Here is a 26,109-nt window from a genome sequence, read left to right as displayed (position 1 = left end):
GGTGCCGCGGGGCATCACGGGAGGCGTAGTTCCTCCTTCTGCGCCGCGGGGCACCATGGGAGCCGTAGTTCTCCTCGCCGCCGCACTTTACGGCAGGTCGCAGCCAGAAGGGAAAGCGCGCCGCCTTTTGCGACAGAAATAGCGCGGGAGCGGCGGTGGTGGCGGCTGAGAGGAGCGCGGCCCTGGGAGAGGTGCGGCCTCGGAGGGCGGATCACCCCGCGCTGCGCAGCTCTGAGGAGGTCGAACAGCACTGGGGTGGGCTGGTGGGATGCGCCGGGCCGTCCTCTGCGTGCGGGTTAAAAGCTGCCCGGGAAGATGCAGGGGGCGTGAGGTGGGGAGAGGAGAACGCATCTGGAGCGCTGCGCTCAGCTCTGGGCCCGCTGCACAAGTGAGGGTGGTTCTGCTGGAGCGGTCCGGAGGGTGCGCGCAGGGATGGAGCGTCTCTGAGCGAGGACAGGCTGAAAGCAGCGGGTGTTGAGCCTGGGAAAGAGAAGGCTCCGGGGAGACCTCAGTGCGGCATTCAGCACCTCCAGGAAAGCTGGGAGGAACTCTTTGTCAGGGAGTGTGGAGTTAGGGCAAAGGGAAGTGGTTTTAAACTAAAAGAGGGCAGATTTAGGTTGGGCATCTGGAAGAAATCTTTCACTCAGAGGGCTGTGAGGCGCTGGCACTGCTTCCAGAGCTGTGGGTGCCCTGTCCCTGGAGGTGCCAGAGGCCATGAGTGGGCCCTGGGCAGCCTGAGCTGGGGAGGGTGGCATCCAGCCAATGGTTGGAACTGGTGGATCTCTAAGATCCCTTCCAACCCAACCATTCTGTGGCTTTTTAGATTCTGTGTCATTGAGGCATTGCTCATGGTTCTAAAGCAGGCTGTCTCCTGAACAGGGACCGGCCCTGGAGGGAGGACACAGCACTATGCCTTGGTGCCGTGGGAGCTGTCACAGCTACCTGTGATGAACTTTCAAGCCAGGCTTCTTGCTAGCTGTGGGGTCAGGATGCTGCCTCAGCCCTGGCGCAGCTTATCATGGGCTGCAGACGGTCCAGCACTGCAGAGGATCCGGAAGGTCCTGTGTGTGGCTGAGAAGAATGATGCTGCCCGAGGAATTGCAGATCTGCTTTCCAACAGCAGAATGCGGCGGGTAGGAATACACCAGTTCTCCTTACTTCCTCATGTGCCTACAGATTGACCTTAGCTGGCTAGAGATGGTCAGCTCATCAGAGCCTATGTTCAGTGGCCATGCAGTTCAGTCCTGCTTTGCTATGCGTCTTGTGCAGAGCTTGGTACGCAGCCTCTGTCTCTTCCTGACCACAAGAACGTACAAGAACAGCTTCCATGTGTGAAATGGACAAACACCACTTGCCCAGATATACCTGGGAGTCTTGGAGCAATTTTCTTTTGGCCTCAAGTCCTGCTGAGATTCAGTTCCCCAGCTGTGCTCTCTCCCCATACGGCCTTCTCCAAGCACTGAGCTCAGCAGTGGGGGTTCCCTTTGTTATTCCTAGCTTTGCAGTACATGTAAAAGCCTTTAGGAACTGAAACCATCTGTCGGCATGTGTTTCCCAGTCAAAAAGCACCGCTTCTGCTGCGTCAGCAAGTATCAGGGGTGTACTGAAGTTCACATAATAAAGCAAAGATGGTCTGTGGTTTGGAGAAGAAGAGTTCAAAGATCTCTTCTCTGCTGCTGCTTTGCTTTGTGACCTTTCGCCGTTTGAATAATTACTTGGTATTTCCAAGCTAAGGAAATAGACAGCGTTTCTACACCAGAATTACATTTGAATGCACAGTATTACCAAGAAGCTGTGCACTGACACTCTCAATCAAGTAAGATATTGTCCTGCTTCTCTAGGAAACAATGCAAATATCCCATGCAGGAAGTTCCATAAATCTCAGGTGGAAGGGACCCAGAACTGGCACACTGATTGTTGTTTGGAGCAGGACAGCAGTTTGTCAGGAGTGGGGATTATAACTGGCCAGCCCTGATAAACAAACCTGTCTGTCATGGCCATCCATAGGGTGATAGTCCCAGCATCCTCGTCAGGCATATTTTAAAATACCATTATATTGAAAAGCACCATGTCATTGTTTCTAAAAATGATACAGGTAATTTCTGTTCAACCTCCTTTGCCTTTCTGTTTTAGCTTGTAGCCAGTTTTCTCTTGCCCTGTACTTCTGTGCCCTGCCATAACAGTCACTTTATAAGTGAGATGGAATGTGTTTAGCTTTTGTTAGGAGCCAGAAACTTAGCAACTTTCTTTTTCCTTCTAGAGAGAAGGGTTTTCCAAGTTCAACAAGATCTACGAATATGACTACCAGATGTTTGGCCAGGTAGAGCTTTCTTTCATTCCACTGCTGGATTAGAGAAGTGCAAAATACTAGCTGTTAAAAAACAAAACAAAACTTGTCTGAAGTTATGAAATGCATATCCAGTTTTGTCCAAAGACAAGGAAAAGTCAGATTTTCTCTTCTTGGCTCTTCTTTCAATTTTGTTCTTCTGTGTTACTACTTGTCAAAAACTTTGTTTCTTAGAATTGGAAGCTTCCTACAAAAAACAGGATAAAGATGTAGGTTTAGCTGCCTATAGGGAAAGGAGTCTGTTAAAATAAGCAGGAGAGAGGGATCACTGGTTGTGTCAGTTGAGAACTGTGTCAGGATTTTAGGGCTCTGGGTAGCCTATAGCAAAAGATGTGCACTAATTACCTTCCCCTGTCTCTTGCAGAATGTTACTATGGTGATGACATCCGTGTCAGGACACTTGCTGGCTCATGATTTCAAGCTGCCATTTCGCAAATGGTGTGTATCTACTGCGTCCTCACGAGTCTGAAGCTTGTCTTCTGCTTCTGATCCCAAGCTGAGCAGGGCACCCCTGCAGCAGGGCTGCTGTAGTTGTATATGCCACGCTGTTGGAGGGAACATTTCCTTGAAGTATATGTGGTGGTGCCCCTGAGGCCATACTTTATCAGCTAGGAGAGCCAGCACGTCAGCTCCAGTAGCAGACATCCACAGCGAGGGGCAGTGACACAGCATGCTTCAAGCAGCCGTGCCAAGCAGCACGATAAGTAGCAAATTATTTACAGAATAGCTAAAATATTGCCTCAAATCACTGTCTTCATAGTGCTAAAAACAAACAAACAAGAAAACCCATCGAGTTTCAATACTGGTTAATATACAGGAAGGCAAATCCAAGGAAATAAATTGATTTTAAAACTCGAGTTTTTGTGTTCTTTGTTTAACTAAGAATTATCCTGGGAAGTGAGATGTTTCGTTCTTTGTGTGTGAAACATGTGAAGCTGCTCATTTAGGGCTGCCTTCCAGGTTTTCTGTTTTCTCTGTTTGCATTTTGGTTCTATTGTTTTTGAGTAAACACAGCTCAGCGTTTCACACAAATTCTTAAGTTAAAGCTCACAGTATAGTGTTACTAATTCCAATACTGAATAGCATTTCCTCACTAGACAGCAGCAGTTAATGCCTGACAATATGTTTTTGTTTGTTAAGCACACTGTTTATCCTCTGTTTACCAGGCATGGCTGTAACCCTCTAGCTCTTTTTGATGCTGAAATCGAGAAATATTGTCCTGAGAATTATATGGATATTAAGGTATGTTGTTTTTAAGAGATTTCTTGAAAGTCAGAGCTCAGAGGTTAATTCTACAAATATTATTTCAAACAGAGAGGGGATTTTACCTTTGTCCTTAACTTTAAAGTTTCTAGAGTTTAGCAAATTCCTCCTGGATTTTCTAGGAGTACTGTGTTGTTCTTCTGTAAGGTTGAAGTCTCCTGCTAGCGTAAAATTAGAAGAGTAAAGGAACAGCTACTTTGTTAAAAGTAGAAATGCTGTTTCCAACAAGTTGGAATTGGTAATTGCATCTCAATTTTACAAAAACAACCACGTTTTCAAAAAACAGACTGTGGTAGAATCCAATCCAAGCAGTGCCTTTTAACAAAGAGTAAATAAATGATTCATTTCTTTTGAAAGCTGCCTAATCTCCTGAGAGTTACCATTGCAAAATGTTATTGCAGCAATCCATCTCTGTGGATACATGTTGCATTTCATGTTCAGTTACTGAGTCATTCTAAAACTAAATATCAAACCAAGTGGCCTGAGTAGGTCTCACTCAGTGTTTTTTTTTCCTCCTCTCAGAGAACCCTTGAACGAGAAGTCCAGCAATGCCAAGCTCTGGTCATCTGGACTGACTGTGATCGAGAAGGAGAGAACATCGGTTTTGAGATCATTCATGTTTGCAAAGCTGGTGTGTAGAGCATCTGTTGCATCAATCTGCTTTCCATTAAAATGATGATTTAACAGGTATCACTGCTCAGATCTAGTAACAGATAACATTCTTACTCAGTTGTCATTCTTCCCGTGCCCAGGTCAAATCTACTGGCTGTAGTTCTGATAGATACACAGCTCTGATATACCAGAAATACATTAATGCATTGGAAAGATTGACAGCATACACTTTTAAAGACAGCAGCAGCATATTAGTTCATACTTTCCATTGCTGTTTGGGTCACTTTGATTTTTTTTTTTTTTTGGCTGATAGTAAAGCCAAACCTCCAGGTATTCCGAGCACGTTTTTCAGAGATTACGCTTCATGCTGTCAGAAGGGCCTGTGAGAATCTCACCCAACCAGATCAAAAAACTAGTGATGCCGTTGAAGTCAGGCAGGAGCTGGACCTCAGGATAGGTAAGTAAACACTTTGGAGGTGAGAGCTGTCTGCTAGGCCTAAGATGGTGCATATACCCTTGAAAGCAAGTGAGCAGGAGCCTGGTAAGTAAGCAGGGGACAGTCAGCTTACATTCTGTCATCAATGTATAGCTTATTTTCTATAAATGCTTGAACTCTTAGATCACTTTAAAAACTAGATAGCTAGCTGTCAGACTTCCTCATTTCTCAGCCAAATTCACATTGCTAAAACTCAAAGACCTGTTTAAAAATCAGCTGGTTCCATATCTCCAACACGAGACAACGCCCCCTGTAGTGTTCTAAATCTGATTTTTAGATCAGAATCAACTAAAGCACATCTCCTATTTCACTGTAAACAACACGTTCTTTGAAACAAACAGTAGGTTAATAGCTCATGCAGCACTGAAAGGCTTCTGTGAATTTTAATATTAAAATTAAGAGTAAAATTAATACTCAATTAAGAGTACAAAAAAAGCCCTCTGCAGTGCTGTGATTATCTTTCATTGCTGAATTATTCAATTCTAGCATCCATTTTGTTTTCTCAGGTGCTGCTTTCACCAGATTCCAGACCCTGAGGCTCCGGAAGATCTTCCCTGATGTTTTAGCAGATCAGCTGATCAGCTATGGTAGTTGCCAGTTCCCAACTCTGGGGTTCGTAGTTGAGCGCTTTAAAGCCATCCAGGCCTTTGTCCCTGAAGCCTTCTATAAAATCAAAGGTATGCTGGAGGAAAGCGAGTGCACTAATCCATTTTAAAGGGATTAACGTATTTGGAGAGGAAAAACTTCAGGGCAACTAACAAACAATGCTGCAGAAGCGATTTCCTTTACCATTATCAAGTAGAACTGGAAAGGTTTCCGAGTAGTGTGATCCCATTGCCTCTGCTGTTTTTCCACTATATTATGGCTGTATAACTCTGATCTGGTTTTCAACACAGTGACACACGATCACGAAGATGGCAATGTGGTCTTCAACTGGAAGAGGAACCGGCTCTTTAATCACACAGCGTGCCTGGTCCTTTACCACATGTGTATGGAGGTAGGAAAACTTGTAAATAGATGTATGATCTAGCATCAGCCAATCACTTCCTGCATCCTCCTTGTTTGAAGAACAGTCTGTGTGAACTCTTCAAGGAGATTTTGCATTTTGCTTACTCTGCATTTAGGATCCTGTTGCCACTGTTGTTGAGGTTGGAAGCAAGCCAAAGAGCAAATGGAGACCCCTGCCCCTGGACACTGTGGTATGTTTGAACTGTGCTGAAAAGACTTATCTGTTTAAAGCTTTTTTCAGATATTTTACTCAGAATAATGCACAAATACATTTTTTTTCTGGCTCTTCCCAACACAGGAACTTGAGAAGCTGGCTTCCCGCAAACTGAAAATAAATGCAAAGGAAACGATGAGAATAGCAGAAAAACTCTATACTCAAGGGTAAGAAGGCAAGAGTTGTCTTGGTAAACTTAATTATTTCAAAAATGTGTGACCATTAGTCCAAAAAGGGAATCATCCTGGAGCACCTCTTGAAGTGCTCTTCTGTCTTTCCTAAGGTTTATTAGCTATCCGCGAACAGAGACCAACATTTTCCCCAAGGAGCTGAACCTCTCTGCCTTAGTACAGCATCAAACACAGGACCCCAACTGGGGAGCATTTGCACAGAGGATCTTGGATCAGGGTGGGCCAACCCCTCGGAATGGAAACAAATCAGATCAGGCTCACCCTCCCATTCACCCCACAAAATACACTGCTAACCTGCAGGTGAGTTTAGTATTGCTTGATAAAATATAGAAATCTTAATAATCTAGTTGTTAGCACAGAATCTTCACCTGAGATTCACTAATATTTCCTAACATCTTGCTAATACTAGAAGAGAGTAAGTCTCTTTTACTCTTTAATAACAGGGCAATGAACAGAGACTGTACGAATTCATTGTGCGCCATTTTTTGGCTTGCTGCTCTCAAGATGCCAAGGGACAGGAAACAACTGTGGAGATTGACATTGCTAACGAGCGATTCGTTGCTCAAGGACTTATGATCTTGGCCCGCAACTATCTGGAAGTTTATCCCTATGAGAAGTGGAGTGACAAGGTAACATCCTTGAACAACATAGATGGGACAGGCTAAAATACCTGGAGTTTCAAACTGCAGATGGGTTGTACTAATGGGAAAGCTTCCCTGCCGCTTTCAGGCCCATCTATAGAACATTCTTTGACAATTCTTAGCCCACTGGCTGTTTCACTTAGAGCTATCTCTGCTGAAGACCTGTGCCACTTTATTATGCCAGCTTTGGATAGATTCTTCCCTTTCTAACACCACAGCAGAGACCATACAGGGCTGCTTCCACATGGGGAGGGATACTCACCAAGAGAAGCTGCAGTTGCTGTTCTGTGGTGTCTCTGGCAGCTCTTCACTGGCTAATCCTGAGCATCTTGAGACTGGATCTCCTCCAGAACAGAGTGCTGCTATATTACTGCACCAACTTGCTGTTAGCTTGACATTTGTCTTCAGTGGATGACAGAAGGCAGTTTCAAAGAGATTCTCCTTCCCTTCAGGTTATCCCACTGTATCAGAAAGGGTCTCGTTTTCAGCCCACTACAGTGGAGATGGTGGATGGGGAAACCAGCCCTCCATTGCTCCTCACAGAAGCGGATCTCATTGCACTCATGGAGAAACATGGCATTGGTCAGTATTGGCAGTGTGGCCTTTTTCTCTTGAGAGAGTTTTGTTAATAAGCTTGTCAGCTTCCCTAGTACTAGTTCTTTCTCACCCTCAGCGTAGGAGATTCTCTAAACATCATTTCAGATAAGAACTCACTTAGATATACAGAAAAGAGAGAAAGTAGAAGCCTGTGGGCAGTATCCAGAGAACCTAACGAGACTATAGTCTCTCTCCAATACCCAAGGGGATGTGAAGTTCAGGGTCCAGGGCATGTCTGCATGCACTTTCTTGGCCTCAGCACCAATGGGATGCGAGGCTAGTGCTACTCCTGGCCATAAGTTCTGTCTCCTTGTCCCTTTAGCATCTTACACTGCAGTAGGCACAAGGGAAATCTCTTCTTGGCACCTAATTTGACTCATAACCTGTTTGTTTGCAGGGACTGACGCCACTCATGCTGAGCACATTGAGACAATTAAGACACGGATGTACGTGGGCCTTACAGCAGATCAGAGGTTCCTTCCAGGCCACCTGGGCATGGGGCTAGTTGAAGGTAAGGGCAGTGCTTGTTAGGAAGAGGGCAGGTTCCTTACCTGTTCCTTTCACTTACCATGTGGTATGCTCCTCCAGGCTATGATTCCATGGGCTATGAGATGTCCAAGCCTGACCTTCGAGCTGAGCTGGAGGCTGATCTGAAGCTGATCTGTGAGGGGAAGAAAGACAAATCTTTAGTGTTGCAACAGCAAGTCCAAAAGTATAAACAAGTCTTCATTGAGGCTGTGGCCAGAGCCAACAGGTGAGTCTTGTTCTTGCCCTCTTCTCTTGCTTGGCCATTCTGGGACATGCTGGCTTGTCACCTGGCCTGTAGTGGGATCCTGTCACATTGCCTTCTTGGAGCTCTGCCCAGTATGTGCAGGCATTCACATGGGAAGGGCTGACTTGCAGTATGGCATGCCATCATGAGCTGGTGCCAGTTAACTGCTAATTGTGGTTTAAACTCTTTGAATTCAATTCAGAGATGTCTGAAGGACATGAGCAAGTGCTCTGGCTGCTTCCATGTTGCGCCCGCATCTAGACTGTTCCAGATGCACAGTGCTGAATGGACATACTTATGGAGAAGCTCAGGCTGTGCAGAGGGCAGCAGGCATCAGTTCACTGCTTGATTGCCTTTTGCAGACGAGACACATTGCTTGTTTCTTTATAGGCTGGATCAGGCCCTGGCTCAGTATTTTGGAGAAGCCACAGAAATTGTAGAGCAAGAGGAAGTCTACCCAGCAATGCCTGTTTCCATTCGGAAGTGTCCACAGTGCAACAATGACATGGTCCTGAAGACCAAGAAGAATGGCGGGTTAGTGATCTTCCTTGTCTTAGCACACAGCTTTCTGTATGAAAACTTGGGCTGCAGCTAACAAACTGCACCAGCTGTTAAAGCTATGTGGACTCTGAACCTCTTTTTTAAGTCCTCTCAAAAAAAGCTTTGCTTTGATCACTTCTGACAGCTGAGAAAACAGGTCATTGGCAGTCTTGATTTTGCCTTTTCCTCATTTGGTGCCTTCATCCCACGGCAGGTTCTATCTCGGCTGCATGGGATATCCAGCTTGTAAAACTGCGGTCTGGTTTCCTGATTTTGTGCTGGATGTGGCCAAGGACGAGAGCATCTGTGCTGTGTGTAAACCACATCCAGTTCACAGGTGGGTCATACCAGTTATCCGTTAGGGAAATGCAACCCCTTAGATATTATTTCTTAGCCATCAGGGCCAGAGACTTCCAGGGGCTAGGTTGGGCAACAGTTTTCTGTTCCAATCTCAAAAAGCTGGAGCAGCATTCTCATGGCTTAGGGATGGAAAGAAGGTGGAGGGAAGGAAGGTAAACAGTAAGTACAGCAGAAATGACAGATTTATATTCTTCCTTTCCTTTTAGACTGAAGTTTAAATTTAAGAGAGGCAGTGTTCCACCCATGATGCCCCTGGAGTTTGTTGGCTGCATTGGAGGATGCGATCAGATGCTGAAGGAGCTCTTGGACCTGAGGTACTCAAACGGATCGTCCCAACCTGGGCAGTCAGGCAGCCAGCAAGCCAACCAGATGCAGGTGAACAACTCCCTTAACAGAGCAAACAGTGAAAAGCTGCACGTGGGGGGGACCACAAATGTGGCAGCAGGACATCTGCTTTCCTTGAATTCAAGGAGAGCACCCAGGCCTGCTCCTTCAGCTGATCCAGATGATGGGAACAACGCAGTGGTGTGCAACTGTGGGAACGAAGCCATGCTGTTAACTGTGCGCAAAGAAGGGCCCAATCAAGGCAGACAGTTTTACAAATGCAGTGCCAAGACCTGCAACTTTTTCCTCTGGTCTGATCAACAGTCAGAGGACAGAAACAATGCAGCTCCGCGGGGCTCTGCACCACCCCAGGCCTTTGGGGCAAGGGACCCTGCAAATTCTCAGAGATCAGGAGGAAAGAGAGGCCCAGAACACTTTGGAAGCAGCAACAACTCCAGTTCAGGAGGCAGCACAGTCTGCAGGTGTGACCAGCCAGCTGTCACACGCACGGTCCAAAAGGATGGGCCTAACAAAGGGCGGCAGTTCCATACGTGCTCAAAACCCAGGGAGCAGCAGTGCGGCTTCTTCCAGTGGGCTGATGAAAACGTGGCTCCAGGTAAGGCTGGGCTTGGGGTAAAATGCAAGGGTTAGAGGCTGTTCTTAAAGCCAAACTGAATAGATGCATAATGCTGTTGCAGTACAACTCTTTCATATTTGACAGACGTCGGGTTTGTCTTCAGAAAGTGTCAGAAGCACTGTAGTATTTTAAATATTACTTGCAACAACTGAATCTGGCTTACCTTTCTCAGAATGCTAGCAGGATACGTTCTCGTAATGCAGATCCACTGAGCTCTAAGTAGTAACAGAATGCTTTGCTTTTACATGTGGTAAGATTGAGCATCTGTCTATCCATGGGTTGCTGGAGAAAACCCAGCATGCTTTCCAACAGTCTGAGACAGAATTTGTGCTCCCAAATTCTTGTGTTCTGTTTTGAGAGACCTGTTACCGACTTGAACAGAGTTGAAGCAGCAGCACCACTTTGGAGATCCTAAACCCCATTCTGTCAGGCCAAGGAAGCTGTGGTGCTCCCTCTATCCTAGTTTAGGAACACAGTGAAAGGCCAGGCCTTGCTTAAGCTTTGATCACAGGTGAGAAGCTGAGTGTGGCTGCAGTGAAAAGGTACTGAAAGCAAACACCCATTTAGAAAAAAATCACCTAAAAAGGATGTAAAAAAAAGAGCACTGACAGAAAAAAAAGGACTCTAAGCAAAATACAGAGGCAAAGCTGTAGTCTGAGACAGCTCTTCAGCACCAACTTCCTTTGTAAACGTTTGGCCCTAAAGGGGCAGAACCAAGTTTTCAGACCTCCTTTAAGAACAAGTTCTCTGGCATGTTTTGTTGCTTCTGCTTTGGCTGTAGCCTGGAGCACACTACCAGAAAGATCAGTTTTCCCTGTTGTGTTCACGCATTTCTCTAATGCTGCAAGAGAGATGGATAACATTTGAATGTTCAAACAAATCTGAAGTAAGTATAGTTTCAGAAATAATTTGATTGGCTGTGAGAGCAAGGTCCTTGGTCTTCAGCCATTTTGAACCTATCATCTGTCTTCACCTACGTATTTTTTCAGAGTCACTTAAATCCAAGTTATTTCTTTCTAGGAGCTTCTGGAGATTTCTCTTTTAGCCACTCTGGGAGCAATGGATACTCAAGGGAGTTGGGAAGTAAAGCTAAGAGACCAAGCAATCTCTCCCAAGGAGCAACTGCCAAGAAACCACGGACCTGCAGCATTTGCCATCAGCCTGGCCACACTAAGAAAACTTGCCCTCTAGATCACTGAGCCCAGATGGACATCTCTTGAGATCTGAAAGGTCTGGGGTTGCAAGCTGCTTTAGGAGCAGCTACTGCTGAAAGGAACTGGAACCCAGAAACAAGTCTGCACGAGTGCATCCAGGAAGGGCTGGTTGCAGGCTGCTCCTACTAGGGGATACCTTCCTCACTCATGCTTTATGAGCATGGGTAGAGAGGGTTCAAACAGCTTTGAAAATTAGCTCCACTACTGGTGTCAGCCTTTGGTTTTCAACTGCTCTTCTGCTGAGCAAATCAGAATACCCTAAACATTTCAAGGAAGCAGTTGGAAACTGTGAATCTGCAGTGAAAACAGGAGTGGATTTAGTCCACCTGCAGCTCCCACTGTGGTAGCAACTGTATGCAGCATTTCTACATGAGGAAGAGCTGGATCACAGCCACTGGGATAGACCCTAGGGCTGCTCAACTCTTCTATCTCCCTGGTTTTCCACAGTGTGGAATTTTAAGTTGCCCTTCTAAATGGAAGTTACCACAGCAACATTCCCCTTTCTTTTTTGTCACTTACCTTGGTTGTCCTTGTCTGCGATGGAGCCTGGTGCAATGAAGATGGAGCTGGAGCTTGCCCTGAAAGGGAAGCTCAGCTGCAGTGCTCAGGAAAAGCCTTCCTCTTAGACCGTTCCTGAATTTGAAGCTGCATTCTTCCCCAGACCTCGAGACGTGCCTGTGTGATGCTGCTAGTTAATGGAGGTTATTTTTGTCCAAGTAATAAGCTTTGTATTAAAAGATTATTTAATTTTTAAATTTGATGCAGTGACATCTTAACTGTCTGATTATTTCTTCCTACGTAAAATAGTTAAGCTATCACTAAAAGCATCCACACAAATCTTCTTTCCATTCAGTCATTGGAACAATACAGAAGCTTTCTTGGCAGAAACTCCCTGCAGCTTTTCTTTGAGCTGTGGGGGTGTGGGTAAAACAGTTTTATCTCACCAGCTGCATTTGATGCAGTGTTGTCGTCCAGGGAAAGACCATTGGCTGAACCTGAAGGGAGTTTCTTGTTTCCTGCACATAGTTTAGACTGAGCTCCCTGAGAAAAAGCCAGCCTACCTCTTCCCTCTCTGTTTGGGCTTTCTCTACACATCAAAGCAAGTAGCTCCACAAAACTCCCTTGTCCTCTTCTGGCAGAGGACAGTGCTCAGCTGCTCCCCCAGGGTCTTCAGTGTTGCTCAGGACACTGCTCCTAAGCTGAGAGCAGTTCCCATGGGTCAGTACTAAGGTGATGCATGAAGCAATCGGAGTGGGCAGGAGGCCGAAGCACTGTCTGGGTGGTAGCTCAAAGCAGGGGAGACCATAGCAGCACAGGTTCACTTTCAGCTCTGCACAAGAAAGAAGAGCTTTCAAGTCTACAGAACTTCATTGCTATGAGGCCTAGACCTAGGGAGTATGGTCAGGAGAACCTACATTGCATTACTCTGTACCCCTTACTCCCACTTAACAGCTGTAACCTAAAAATACAAACCTACTGTCTAAAATAACAAGATTAGAAAGCTTCGTAATGCCGTCAGTGAGCTGACTAAAGCATGGCTAGAGCTGGGCAGCAGCCTCCAAATGGCAACAGCAGCAGAAAGCATCTGCATAGCACACAGGTTTAGCATTGCTCATGGCATTTGCCGTTACCAGCCTTACTGGTTTAACCCTGGTTAGCGTTCAGGCAGCTGATCAGTTAGGGCTGCTGGCTAAACAGCAAGAGCTCAGCATCCAGACAGCACTGGATGCCTCTGCAGGCAGCAGGAGCACTGGGTGTTTCATGTGATGGTCTGATGAGGAAGAGAAAAGCCGTGCACCATGGGGTCCAGGTGCTGCCAAGATCCGTGCAGGGGACACCCCAGCTGCACTGTTCCCAGGAATGCTGCCACAGCAGGAGCACAATTTCAGCCCTTACCACAGGACAGGAGACAAAACATCTGAGACAAGAGAACTGTGTACACAGCAAGGATTTATTCTCATCACTAACACTTGGGAAGCGGCTCGAAGGAACAAACCAAGTAGTCTTCAGACTGGGAAGAAAGGCACAGTGTTTTTTCCTCCCATAAACAAGATAGCTGTAAAGAAAACTAAACCACAGCATGGTTGTGGTCAACAACAGGGCCCACACTGAAGTCCACAGGATTTCACCATCTCTACCAGTGTGCAAAACCAGCATAGCTCTTCCCATTAAATACAAGAATGTATTCCTTCACGCTTGGGTTACAGTCAGAAACAAAACCTACCAGCAGCCACTCAAAGTCGGGGGGGGGGACACACAAAAAACTCCCAAAAATACTCAAACAAAACAGATCTCAATGAAAAGAAGCACAAACCACCACTTGAGTTCTTGCAAGCACTCTGCTCTGTGCATCAATCCTGTCCTTTCCTGCCCCACGCCACGAGGCTTCAGGGCAACAGGACATTAAGACAGCAGCAATACATACATGAAAAGGTCACTTGACAAGGCTGGGAGGGGACACCATGGCCCGTTAGATCTGCGAATCCTGCAGATGGGCACTGGCATCCACCAGGTGTCCACCAGGAGGCTGCAGCTCCTGCCAGCCCATGCTGCAGCACAGCAGCTCTCAGAATGGGCCACAGAGACCCCTCCCCGGGGCAGACCTGATGCTGGCAGAACAGCCAGGCAGGGCTGAGCTTGGGCTGCCATTTGGCACCTGAAAGGATTTCCAAAGAGGAGCCCTGCTATGGCATTACCCTGCAGTACCCAGAGAGCCGCGCAGCCATTGCTCAGGCTTTATTTCAGGTTGGCAACATTCCAGAACGCAGCCCTGGCAAGGAACAAGGTTCCCACCTCATCCCACGGCACCGTACAACTGAGCTCAGTGCTCGCAGAGGACCCACACAGCTCCCAGGATGCTGCAAGCCATGAGGTTTGCAGCAGCATCAAGGGATGTGCTTGCCCCAAGGGGCAGGGGAAGCTCAGAACTGCTCAGGTCTCTGCTTGGAGCACAAGGGGAGCCTGGAGGTTGGGATGGCAGGCTGGGATGGAGCAGTTCGCTGGGATCCAGCAGCCAAACTTGCTCCATGTCCGTTCCCAGCAGATGGGACTTATCTTCAGGGGCTGCATTCGATGTGGGTAAGGCAGAGCCTCACGGCAAACGGCTTCTTACACCATCACCCATTTCTCTCAGGCACGTTTTATTCAGAAAGGAAATACTATTGTTCATAAAGTGCAAGAACTTGGCCTCTTACCGACTAGTCAACTAGAAGCATTGCAACCCAGACAGCTGAGGAACGCCCCAGGCTCAGGAGCTCCCACTGCATCAGTCACTTCTCTGTCAGCAGGAGTCCCGGCTCAGACACGGCCCTGTAGAGCAGGAAGCCCATCTCCTCTATTTCCTCTTCCAACAGCTCACAGAAAAGGTTGACTTTGGGGTTGAAGTAGCAAGGCAGGACTCCATTCTCCAGGTATCCCACTAGCTCCTCGAGCACTTGCTGGAACCTGGTGGCAAGGCTTTCCTCTGCCCAGTCTGACCCAGTGGCACTCAGGTGAAGGATGACGTGTGCCAGGGGGCTGCCGCTCAGCTTGCGCAGGGCGGGATGGCTCCTGCAGACAGCATTCAGGATGCGGAGGCAGTGCTGCCGAGCCCCGGCGTCGCCAGCATCCAGCTCCTTCACCTTCAAGACCTCCGCCCTGCCAAAGCTCTCAAGCCAGAGGTTTTCCACCAGTCCTTCAGGAGGAGCAGCCAGAAGAACTTTGTCCTCCATTTCCACCACCGGGAAGAGGGCAATGCTCAGCTCGACCTGATCGTGTTTGACATCCAGCCTCAGCTCCCGGGAGGCCACAAGCGGGCGGATGATTGTCCCCAGCAGGCTGCCTATGGCCGGCCAGTTGATGGAGGCCACCAGCATCTTGTGGAGGGTCTCGTTGAGCACATTGGAGGAGAGGTACTGGCCCACGAGAAATTTGTCCCAGGGGCTGCGTCCACGAGGGAAATACTCCAGGTCAGTCCTTTTGATCATCCAGTACTGGGGGTTTCTCACGACGGTGTCCTCTCCCGGGATGAGGCTCCAGAGACCGGCATCGAGGACTACAGGCAGCATGAAGTGGATGTGGTCGGCAGCAAGAGCCCCGAGGCCGTCGAGCAGGGGACCGCTGAGGAAGAGGCTGCCAAAGGGCAGCTCCGGGCACTTGCTCCGCATGAAGCTCTGAAGCTCAGTGCAGATCCTGCGGGCCAGCTGCTGGGAGACTGCCACTTGCTCCTCAGGCATAGGGAGGTGGATGCTGTAGTGCGAGAGCAGCTTCTCCTGCAGCGTGAGGCAGCGGGGAGGGCTGGACTCGACCTGAGGAGGCTCCGGAGGCACTGGGCAGGCACTGGGTTCTGCAAGAAGGGGATAGGGCAAAGGCAAGGAAGAAGTCATGGCTTTGTGCAGATCAGCCACCACATCTTCTCATGCCACAGCCATGGAGAAGGCATGGGCTGAAGTCCCAGCTCTCAGCCTTTGAACGTGAGGCTGATGTTGCCAGGAGAGGCACAGAAAGCTCTAACATTAACAGCACTTTTCAGCCAACACAGGGCTCGATCCAAAGCCAAAACCCAACAGTACCTGGCGTTACACCCCAGTGAGAGGTGGGTGAGCCAGGCTAAGCAGCAGCAGCAGCTAGACAAAGCACAAACTACCAAGGTCCCTCACAAGCCTCAGTCCTGCTGCTCACCCTGCCCTGACATCTGCCTGAGTGCTGAGTCCTGAAACAATCCCACTCCAGGTGTGGTGCCTCAGGACCTGCCCAGCACCAGGCTACGCTGCTTTCCTACTCCAAAAACACCGCCTTGGCAGCCAGCAGGACAAGCCAGCCTTTGTCTGCAGCGGTTCTCAAACACATCTTCCTCCCTAAACAGAGCTGACCCAAAAAACAAGCACAGGAAACAAAAGCAAGGCAGCCTCTACCGCAACCAGCCGGCTGAGGCACCCAGGAGTTATCAGAGGCGCCGTTACTGAGACGTTGCCAAAAAAGGGGCCGCAGCTTGGGAGCTTCCCAAGAGGGAAGACACAACCGGGTCAGCTTTCCGGTCACGGAGCTAAAAATAAAGCCCAGCTCCCGGGCACAGGCGCAGCCAGCCAAGGTGATCTTCACCCACGCGCGTTCCCCACAAGCATCACCTGGTGCTGGCGGTGGAGCCGGGGAGAGCAGGGGCTCGCTGAGGTCTTCCCTTCGCTGCTTCCTGGGAGGTTTTTGTGTTGCTTTGATCAAGGCCAGGTCCTGCCAGCTCTCCTCCAGGGTTTTCTGCTCAGCTTTGGGATCACCTTCCTCACGAGGGCTCGTGGCTCGGTCTATCAGCTGGTGGGAGAGACAGGTGGAGGGGATGTGCATGTGGTCCCCAGAACACACATCTCACCCAGAGGGGGCACGCCATGGGGGCTCCCCCATCCCGAGTGTGCTGAGAGCGAGGGGCTGCAGACCCCAAATGGCCTCGCTCACATAGAGGGTTGTTCTATGGATCTTGGTGGGGGGGGAAGCCCCAAGATCAGCTGCCCCCTTTGCAGAAGGCTGCTGTTACTGGAAGAACAAAGAGACCGAGGATCCACAGGGAAAACCAGCACGGAGAGCTCAGCCGTTCTCACAGTATCACTTCCCACCCCGAAGCAGGGGACAGCACACACACGGGTTAACAGTCACACGCAGCACTCCTACTGCTGAAAAGCAAAGGTTTGGGAGACTCAAGCACGCACGCCAGCTTCCTGCAGCTTTTAAACTGAAAAAATTCAAGCATCAAAACCGAAATCGGACTTGAGACACCTCTCTGAAACGTCACGTGGCACATCGCCCCGTGCAGCGGCCCGGGACCTCCCCCCCCCGCCCCAGCCTCACCCGTTTGACGGCCAGCGTGGCGATGGCGAGCACGGCCGCGCCGCTGACGCCCAGCACCAGCCTGGCGTTGGCCAGCAGCAGGTCGAGGACGCTGCCCAGCCCGCTGTCGTCCCGCCGCTTGCCCCGCTGCTGCGCGAACTCAGCCATGGTCACCTACGGGAAGGAAGAGGAACAGTGCGGGGAGCCGGCTCCCTAAGGACACCCGGCGCGTAACGGCGATGGGGTGAAGGCGGAGGAGCCGGCAGGACGCGAGCTCCCGGGGCAGCCAGCCCCCCAGCCGACCTTCAGGCCCAGGGCTCCCGCTGCCACCGGCTGTAGTAGTGGCGCCGGGCCGGACCAAGGGTCACCTCGATAAGGCTCCGGCCGCCTCGCCCCGCCATAACACAGTCCCCGTCAACATTCGAGGCAGCACCGGCACGGCGACGGAAAGAGGGGACCGCACCGGTACCCCGGAAGGGGCCGGCATACATACACTCCCCTTCACCGAGCTGCCAAGGGCAGACAAAGGTAGGACAGCGAACGCCACTAGGGGACGGGTACTATCGAGGGTTACCTCCTTCTCCTCACACCGACCCTACCGGAACCCACCCCCCCCACCATCGAGAAGACCCCGCACCACCCCACCCCCGTGCACTTACCCCGCCGCTTCCAGCGGGGCGGGCAACCAGCGCACGCTGGCGCGCCGGCGCGCCCGCGGCGCAGCCAATGAGAACGCAGCGCTGCTCGGTCCCCGCCCCCAATGAACGTCAGCGCGGGGCGGGGCCGAGGGGCGTGGCTGCGTCCCGCCGGGTTCCCCCGCAGCCATGGCGGCCACCGGGGTGCTGCCCTTCGTCCGGGGCGTCGATCTCAGCGGTAACGACTTCAAGGTGCGGGGGGGAGCGTCGGGGGCGGTACCCGGCTTGGGGGCGGGCGGGGTGGGGGGAGACTCGGGGGCAGTGCCGTAGAGCTGGGTGGGGAAGTCAGGCCTGGCCGCGCCCCGCCGGGCCCGGAGATCCCGGAGGTACTCTCGTAGGGCCGGGCAGTCCCAGCCCTGGTCGTGGTCCTGGTCCTGGTCCTGCTGTGGGAGGGAGACTTCGGGACTCCCGCCCCTGAGGCCCTGGAAGTCCGGGAGGTGTCAGCCCCCAGCCCCTGCCCTGTAGGGCCGGGTGATGTCATCCCTAAATCCCAGTCCTGTAGGGTTGGGTGATCTCAGTCCCTGGGTCCCAGACCCATAGAGTTGGACAATCTCAGTCCCGAGGTCCTAGTCCATGGGGCTGGGTGATCCCATCCCTACGTCTCAGTCCCATAGGGCTGGGTGATGTCAGTCCGCAGATCCCATTTCCAAAAAACTGGGTGACCTCAGTCCCCAGATCCCAATCCCATAGGACTAGACGATCCCATCCTTATACCCCATTCCCATGGGGCTGGGTGATCCCAGTCCCCAGTGCCATAGTGCTGGGCGATCTGTCCCTCAGCAGCCCCACAGCACCAGCCCTGTCTCTCCATTGCCGCCCCATGGGTCATGCAGTTCTCTCACCCTCGTGTCCTCGCAGGGTGGATACTTCCCAGAGCACGTGAAGGCGATGACCAGCCTGCGCTGGCTGAAGCTGAACCACACAGGGCTCTGCTACCTGCCCGAGGAGCTCGCTGCCCTGCAGAAGCTGGTGAGCAGGCAGGGGATGGGGCTCTTGGGGGGGCTACGGAGCCAAGAACCTGCTGTCTGCCTGCCCCACGTGCCAGTGTCTAATAATAGGGCTGAGCGAGGAAGCGTGGTTGAAATTGGATGCAGGAGTTGTTAGGAAGGGGGCTGAGGCAGGGATGTGCTGGGTTTCACCTTGTTTTCTTAGCAAACCAGACCGGAAACCACGATTTCTTCCTCTGCCATTTAATGGAAAGGAAGGGTGAAAGTTTATGGGGAGAATTAAGGGTTTGGGCACTTTTAGCAAAGGAGGAAAAAGAAAAAAGCAGTAGCCAGCAGCTGCCTGGCATTGTTCCCTGGCAGCTCGAGTTCTGCGCCCGGCCCTTGGTGGAGCACGTGGCTGAGCTTTGTTCTGATGGTGCCCACAGCACGTTATGGACACGCTGGGGCCCCAGCAGCTCTATGCAGGTCAGGGCTGAGCTCTGCTCCCATCACTGCTCACTGAGGCTTTGTCCTGCTTCCCTGCAGGAGCACCTGTCTGTCAGCCACAACAGCCTTACCACGCTCCATGGTGAGCTGTCCGGCCTGCCCTGCCTCCGGGTGAGTGTCCCATTGTGCATCCCACGCACCGGGGCCGCTGTCCCTGAGCATCTCTTGGCCACACGGGGGTGGCCCCCGGTCCTCCCGAGGGGCTCAGCAGGTGCTGGAGCCAGGTGGTGGCTGCAGTCATTCCTCTCTGTCTACTTTGAAGGCAATCGTGGCACGTGCAAACAGCCTGAAGAACTCGGGAGTCCCTGATGACATCTTCCAGCTGGAGGACCTCTCGGTGCTGGTAAGTGCTGAGTCTCCGTACTGCCCTTCCCCACAGCAAGAGCTTCAGCCTGGGCTCCTGTTCCTTTGTGCCCTTCAGGGACACACGTGGGACTGAAGAGCATCTTCAGCATGGTCCCAAAGATGCCCCGTGGTCCTTGGGGGTGGGTGGTAGCTGTGGGATGGGAGACCCACCCCAGGACCGAGGATGATGCTTGCTTTGATCCCTCAGGACCTGAGCCACAACAAGCTGACTGAGTGTCCCCGGGAGCTGGAGAATGCCAAGAACATGCTGGTGCTCAACCTGGGCCACAACAGGTGGGGCTCCTGGCAGCACAGCTCCCCCTGGCCATGACCACCTCCACCCATCACCTCCACTCCCCACTTCACCCTGGGTCCCCCTTTCCGGGTTGGAGCCAGTGCGCATCTAGGGCCACCCTGAAGGTCCCCATGTCCCCACAGCATCGAGACCATCCCCAACCAGCTTTTCATCAACCTCACGGACCTACTCTACCTCGACTTGAGCAACAACAAGCTGGAGAGCCTCCCGCCACAGATGAGACGCCTGGTGCACCTCCAGACCCTCATCCTCAATGACAACCCTCTGCTGCATGCACAGCTCCGGTACGGCTCCGTTTTGGGGCCAGTTCCCAAGATACTGGGGCCGTGCTGGGCCATGCCCTGATGCTGTCTGTGTGACCCACAGGCAGCTCCCGGCGATGACAGCTCTGCAGACCCTCCACCTCCGGAACACGCAGCGCATGCAGAGCAACCTCCCCACCAGCCTGGAGAGCCTGGTCAACCTGGCAGGTAGGGCTGCGTTGGGGTGCTGCATCGGGGCTGTCCTGGTGTGTGTCCTGGTGGCCTTAGCCCCGTTTGTCCCCCAGATGTGGACCTGTCTTGCAACAACCTCAGCCGCGTTCCCGAGTGCCTCTACACGCTGGGCAGCCTGCGGCGCCTCAACCTCAGCAGCAACGAGATCACCGAGCTGTCCCTCTGCATTGACCAGTGGACACAGCTGGAGACCCTCAACCTGTCCCGCAACGAGCTCACCTCCCTGCCTGTGCGAGTTGTCCCCACCCCTCCATCATGTCCATGCCGCAGCTGTGGTGCCAGCCCTCACCTCGCCACCTCTCCCTTCCTTCCCCAGTCAGCCATCTGCAAGCTGACCAAGCTGAAGAAGATGTACCTCAACTCCAACAAACTCGACTTTGACGGGATCCCCTCAGGCATTGGCAAGCTTGCCAACCTGGAGGAGTTCATGGCAGCCAACAACAACCTGGAGCTCATCCCTGAGAGCTTGTGCAGGTAGGGGGCAGCCCCCAGCCAGGTTTATGCTGTCCCCAAGAGGGGACATGTGGAGCTGGTAGGGGTGGAGGGATCCTGCAGGATCCCTGAAGGATGCGACCCTGGCCCAGCCCTGTCAGCATCCCCATGCCCCACAGGTGCTCCAAGCTGCGGAAGCTAGTGCTAAACAAGAACCGCCTGGTGACGCTGCCAGAGGCCATCCACTTCCTGACAGATATGGAGGTGAGAGCCCAGCACCCTGCGTGCCCCTGGGGTCCGAGGGATGGGCTGAGGGCAGGGCATTGCCTGTAGCCTTACACATGGCTCAGCGGGCACGTGGTCCTCCATCACCTCTGCAAAGTCTGCATTGCTTAGAGCTCTCCCATCCCAGCCCCCATCCTTGGTGTCTCCATGCCTCGGAGCACTGAGATCTCTCATTCCCTTGGCAGGTCCTGGATGTGCGCGAGAACCCCAACCTGGTTATGCCTCCGAAGCCAGCGGAGCGGACATCAGAGTGGTACAACATCGACTTCTCCCTGCAGAACCAGCTCCGCCTGGCTGGAGCCTCACCAGCCACCGTGGCGGCCGCCGCAGCAGGCAAGTAGACAAGGAGGCACGGCCCCGTGCCGTGCCTGGCAGGTCCTGCTGCCTCTCACCCCTTCCCGATGTCCCCAGGGAGCAGCACCAAGGACCCGCTGGCCCGCAAGATGCGGCTGCGGCGGCGCAAGGACTCAGCCCAGGATGACCAAGCCAAGCAGGTGCTGAAGGGAATGTCGGATGTGGCCCAGGAGAAGAACAAGAAGATAGAGGTAGGTCTGCGTCCAGCCCTGTCCCATCACGGGGTGTCCCACCTGGGTGACCCATCCCTGTCCCCGCAGGAGAGCGGCGAAGCGAAGGCACCGGACCTGAAGGCACGCCGCTGGGACCAGGGCCTGGAGAAGCCACAGTTGGACTACTCAGAGTTCTTCAGCGAGGATGTGGGGCAGCTGCCCGGCCTCAGCATCTGGCAGATCGAGAACTTCGTGCCTACGCCGGTGGATGATGCCTTCCACGGGAAGTTCTATGAGGCCGACTGCTACATTGTTCTTAAGGTACACGAGGGGAGTGGGGATCCCTGTGTCCCCAGGACTTTTGGCAGCCCTTCTCACACCCTGTCCCTCCATAGACCTTCCTGGATGAGAACGGCTCCCTCAGCTGGGAGATCTACTACTGGATCGGGCAGGAGGCCACGCTGGACAAGAAGGCGTGCTCTGCCATCCACGCCGTCAACCTGCGCAACTACCTGGGGGCCGAGTGCCGCTGCATCCGCGAGGAGATGGGGGATGAGAGTGATGAGTTCCTCCAGGTCAGGCTGTCCCAGTGCCTCCCGCAGCCCCCAGCCTTCCGTTCCCCACCCTCATCCCCTTTTCTTTGCCCCTAGGTTTTTGATAATGACATCTCCTACATTGAGGGTGGCACGGCCAGTGGGTTCTTCACCGTTGAGGACACGCAGTATGTCACCAGGTAGGGCTGGGGGCAGGCGGTCGGGGGGGGGAACACATACAGCAGGTGGTGCCCCATGTTCAACCATGGCCGTCTCTCCCCCAGGCTGTACCGTGTCTATGGGAAGAAGAACGTCAAGCTGGAACCAGTGGCTCTGAAAGGGACATCCCTAGACCCCCGGTGAGCAGGGGAAGAGTGAGGGGACATATGGGTCCCCAAAAGGGAACAGGGAGGCAGGTCCAAGCCAAGACAGTGTGGCTACAGCTTTAGGGTGGAAACAGGCTGCCCTTCTGCAAGACCAGGGGTTCAAACCCCATGTAGAGGCCCCACCTGCTCCATGAAGACCCCAGTGTGGGGAGGACAGTGGTGCATCCTGCTCCCTTCCTCACCTTCTTTATCTCCATGTTCTCCAGCTTTGTCTTCCTCCTGGACCACGGCCTCGAGATCTTCGTGTGGCGGGGCAGCCAGGCCACGCTGAGCAGCACCACCAAGGCCAGGTAGGGGCTGGGGACATGGGCTGGGAACCCAGGAGAGCTGGGAGCCCACCTTACCCAGTCCTCCCACAGGCTCTTCGCTGAGAAGATCAACAAGAACGAGCGCAAGGGCAAAGCAGAGATCACGCTGCTTACCCAGGGCCAGGAGAGCCCTGAGTTCTGGGAAGTGCTTGGGGGGCAGCCTGAGGAGATCCAGCCCTGTGTCCCTGACGACTTCCAGCCCCACAAGCCCAAGCTGTACAAGGTGTGGAGCTGCCGCCCTCTGTGGGGTCATCAGTAATACGCCACAGGCGTCCTCACCCTGTGTTCCTGTCCTCTCTGCAGGTTGGCTTGGGGCTGGGTTACCTGGAGCTGCCCCAGATCAACTACAAGCTGTCGGTAGAGCACAAGAAGAGGCTGAAGGCCGACCTGATGCCTGAGATGCGCTTGGTAGGACATAAGATGGGGTGGGGAGGCTCTCCTGTTCTGACCCATGAAACGGGTTCTGTGCTCCCCCTGCCTCCAGCTGTGCTCTGGGGCAGGTTCAGCCAGTGGTGCCCTGGGTGCAGGGTGCTCTGCTCATCCCAGCTGGCTTTGGGGAATTTTCCAGCCTGAAAAAAGCTCAGGAGATGCCTGACCCTCTCCCGTTGGTGCCCCCAGCTGCAGAGCTTGCTAGACACCAAGAACGTGTACATCCTGGACTGCTGGTCCGACGTCTTCATCTGGATCGGGAGGAAGTCGTCGAGGCTGGTGCGGGCGGCAGCACTGAAGCTGAGCCAGGAGCTGTGTGGGATGCTGCACCGCCCCAAGCACGCCATGGTCACACGGAACCTGGAGGGCACCGAGTGCCAGGTGGGGGGGGACACGGGCGCTGTGCTGCCTGCAGGCAGAGATCTGAGGGGATGGGGTTGTGCCTGTGGCCTCCTGCTCCCGCTCCTCACCCCACGTTCTCTGTGTTTAGGTGTTCAAATCCAAGTTCAAGAACTGGGATGATGTCCTGCATGTGGACTACACCCGCAACGCTGAGAACGTGCTGCAGGAGGGCGGCCTGGCTGGCAAGGTGCGCAAGGACGCCGAGAAGAAGGACCAGATGAAGGCTGACCTCACCGCGCTCTTCCTACCCCGGCAGCCTCCCATGCCCCTGAGTGAGGTAGGGCTGGGGATGCCCCACACATTCCCCATGGCAGCAGCGGGCCCAGGGCTCCATGCCCTGACCAAGCGCGTGGGGATCCGCAGGCAGAGCAGCTGATGGAGGAGTGGAATGAGGACCTGGACGGGATGGAGGGCTTCGTGCTGGAGGGCAAGAAATTCGCGCGGCTGCCCGAGGAGGAGTTCGGCCACTTCCACACGCACGACTGCTACGTCTTCCTCTGCAGGTGAGCCCAGCTCGACCCTCCCGGGGCTGCTGAGCCCCTGCATCCCCCATCACCCCGCCCAGACCCCCCCACCTCACCTGTCCCTGCATTCAGGTACTGGGTGCCGGTGGAGTATGAGGAGGAGGAGGAGAAGAAAAAGAAGAGCGAAGGCAAAGAGGAAGAGGAGGGTGAGGAAGAAGAGGAGGAGAAACAACCTGAAGAAGACTTCCAGTGCATCGTGTACTTCTGGCAGGGCCGCGAGGCCTCCAACATGGGCTGGCTCACCTTCACCTTCAGCCTGCAGAAGAAGTTTGAGAGTCTCTTCCCCGGCAAGCTGGAGGTGAGTCCCTGTGCTGGGATCCCCCGTACTGCTCCTGGGGAACTGCTTCATAACCCATCCCATGAAGCCCCAGCCCCAAGGCCCCCCTGTCCACTCCTGGAGAGAGATATGAGGTCCTCCTGCTTGGCTTTGCTGCTCCCCTGTCCCCTCTCTCCGGCTGGGTGAAGGGCAGGGGGTGGCAGCGGAGATGAAGATGGTGGCACAGAGGTGCCAGCAGCCACCCACCTACTTGGAGCTTGGGGTTGTGTTGGGGGCCCCATGCCCCTGCTGACACCCACCTCGCGCAGGTGGTGCGCATGACACAGCAGCAGGAGAACCCCAAGTTCCTGTCGCACTTCAAGAGGAGGTTCGTCATTCACCGGGGCAAACGGAAGGAGAAGGCCAGCCCGCCCCAGCCCAGCCTCTACCACATCCGCACCAACGGCGGAGCCCTCTGCACCAGGTCAGCCTTCCCCCCCCCAGCCTGTTGGTGCTGCCCAGGAACGCTGGGGGACCCTAGCTCCTGCTGACTGTGCCTCGTGGGCTTCTCTTCTAGATGCATCCAGATCAACACGGACGCTGGGCTGCTCAACTCGGAGTTCTGCTTCATCCTCAAGGTACCGCCTGAGGCTGGGCATCCTCCCCCAGCAGCAAGGGAGGCTCAGCCACACATCCCCAGCCCCAATGTTCTGCTCTCTGCAGGTCCCCTTTGAGAGCACAGACAACCAGGGCATTGTCTACACCTGGGTGGGCCGAGCTGCTGACCCTGACGAGGCCAAGCTGGCTGAGGACATCATGAACAACATGTTTGATGACTCATACAGCAAGCAGGTGATGGGATCGGGGCTGAGGGGCTCAGCACCACCTTACCTGAGAGCAGTGGGGGATGGAGGAACTCAGCCTTGACCCTGCCCTTGTCCTCACAGGTGATCAATGAGGGAGAGGAGCCTGAAAATTTCTTCTGGGTGGGTATCGGGAGCCAGAAGCCTTATGATGAAGATGCTGAATACATGAAGCACTCGCGGCTCTTCAGGTGGGTTCTGTTCCAGAGTGTGCTAGTCCCATTCCTTATCCCACAGTGCCATGCCAGCCTTCACCAGAGGCTCGGGCCTCCGGGCTCCCCACAATGGGCACAGCCCCTCTCCCAGCTGTCTGTCCATCCCTGGGCACCCCGTGGCTCAAACAACTTCTGCATCACTGCGTGCTGACGACCTCGTGCCGCTGATGCGCTCCCCTCTGGCTCTCCTGTAGGTGCTCCAACGAGAAGGGCTATTTCGCCGTGTCAGAGAAGTGTTCCGATTTCTGCCAGGACGACCTGGCTGATGATGATATCATGCTGCTGGACAACGGGCAGGAGGTGAGTGGGACGTGGGGCTGCGCAGTGCCCACCCGGATCCACGGCTGAGCCCATCTGCACATCCCTCTGCAGGTCTACATGTGGGTGGGCACCCAGACCAGCCAGGTGGAGATCAAGCTGAGCCTCAAAGCGTGCCAGGTAGGGCCCTGCGTGCTGAATTCCAGCACCTCCGTCGCCCCTCGGGTCTCTCTCCCATTCCTGGTGGGCTCTGATCATGTCCTGCACCCCAGGTCTACATCCAGCACATGCGCTCCAAGGACCCCGCGCGGCCCCGCAAGCTGCGCTTGGTGCGGAAAGGCAACGAGCCCTGGCCCTTCACCCGCTGCTTCCACGCCTGGAGTGTCTTCCGCAAGCCCCCAGCATAAGAGCCTGGGGTGG

General features: G+C 53.3%; 3 protein-coding genes across 9 annotated transcripts; 2 read left to right on the top strand and 1 right to left on the bottom strand.

The window, feature by feature from the left end:
- TOP3A (topoisomerase (DNA) III alpha) lies at nt 59–11,976 on the top strand. Of its 5 annotated transcripts, none has more exons than XM_021411027.1 (20): nt 59–191; nt 880–1,133; nt 2,261–2,320; nt 2,712–2,785; nt 3,514–3,589; nt 4,133–4,241; nt 4,536–4,679; nt 5,225–5,395; nt 5,615–5,715; nt 5,843–5,917; nt 6,025–6,107; nt 6,224–6,431; nt 6,575–6,760; nt 7,225–7,354; nt 7,767–7,880; nt 7,958–8,123; nt 8,532–8,675; nt 8,896–9,018; nt 9,248–9,981; nt 11,023–11,976. In XM_021411027.1, exons 2-20 carry the CDS (start codon nt 948–950, stop codon nt 11,199–11,201), a joined length of 3,063 nt encoding a protein of 1,020 aa, XP_021266702.1. In that variant the 5' UTR covers nt 59–191; nt 880–947; the 3' UTR covers nt 11,202–11,976. The 5 variants fall into 5 exon arrangements, with proteins under 5 accessions (XP_021266702.1, XP_021266701.1, XP_021266705.1 ...); XM_021411026.1 differs by having other exon boundaries at nt 100–239; XM_021411028.1 differs by having other exon boundaries at nt 140–255.
- Nucleotides 13,147–17,749, bottom strand: MIEF2 (mitochondrial elongation factor 2). Of its 3 annotated transcripts, none has more exons than XM_021411034.1 (4): nt 17,669–17,749; nt 17,031–17,183; nt 16,322–16,499; nt 13,147–15,540 (listed from the first exon to the last, which is right to left on the bottom strand). In XM_021411034.1, exons 2-4 carry the CDS (start codon nt 17,175–17,177, stop codon nt 14,486–14,488), a joined length of 1,380 nt encoding a protein of 459 aa, XP_021266709.1. In that variant the 5' UTR covers nt 17,178–17,183; nt 17,669–17,749; the 3' UTR covers nt 13,147–14,485. The 3 variants fall into 3 exon arrangements, with proteins under 3 accessions (XP_021266709.1, XP_021266711.1, XP_021266710.1); XM_021411036.1 differs by lacking the exon at nt 17,669–17,749 and adding an exon at nt 17,584–17,652; XM_021411035.1 differs by lacking the exon at nt 17,669–17,749 and adding an exon at nt 17,313–17,636.
- Nucleotides 17,746–26,103, top strand: FLII (FLII, actin remodeling protein). The gene is made up of 30 exons (XM_021411025.1): nt 17,746–17,896; nt 18,563–18,673; nt 19,177–19,248; nt 19,400–19,480; nt 19,691–19,776; nt 19,921–20,082; nt 20,165–20,268; nt 20,346–20,521; nt 20,609–20,766; nt 20,904–20,988; nt 21,195–21,342; nt 21,421–21,554; nt 21,624–21,836; nt 21,911–22,090; nt 22,166–22,248; nt 22,333–22,407; nt 22,641–22,724; nt 22,794–22,965; nt 23,046–23,150; nt 23,361–23,552; nt 23,662–23,850; nt 23,937–24,076; nt 24,170–24,395; nt 24,683–24,837; nt 24,931–24,991; nt 25,077–25,205; nt 25,301–25,407; nt 25,626–25,731; nt 25,804–25,869; nt 25,962–26,103. The coding sequence occupies exons 1-30, from the start codon at nt 17,834–17,836 to the stop codon at nt 26,094–26,096; spliced, it is 3,798 nt and encodes a 1,265-aa protein (XP_021266700.1). The 5' UTR covers nt 17,746–17,833; the 3' UTR covers nt 26,097–26,103.

This window comes from Numida meleagris, chromosome 13, assembly GCF_002078875.1.
Source record: "Numida meleagris isolate 19003 breed g44 Domestic line chromosome 13, NumMel1.0, whole genome shotgun sequence".
NCBI lineage: Eukaryota > Metazoa > Chordata > Aves > Galliformes > Numididae > Numida > Numida meleagris.
This window is presented reverse-complemented; position numbering and strand designations above follow the sequence as displayed.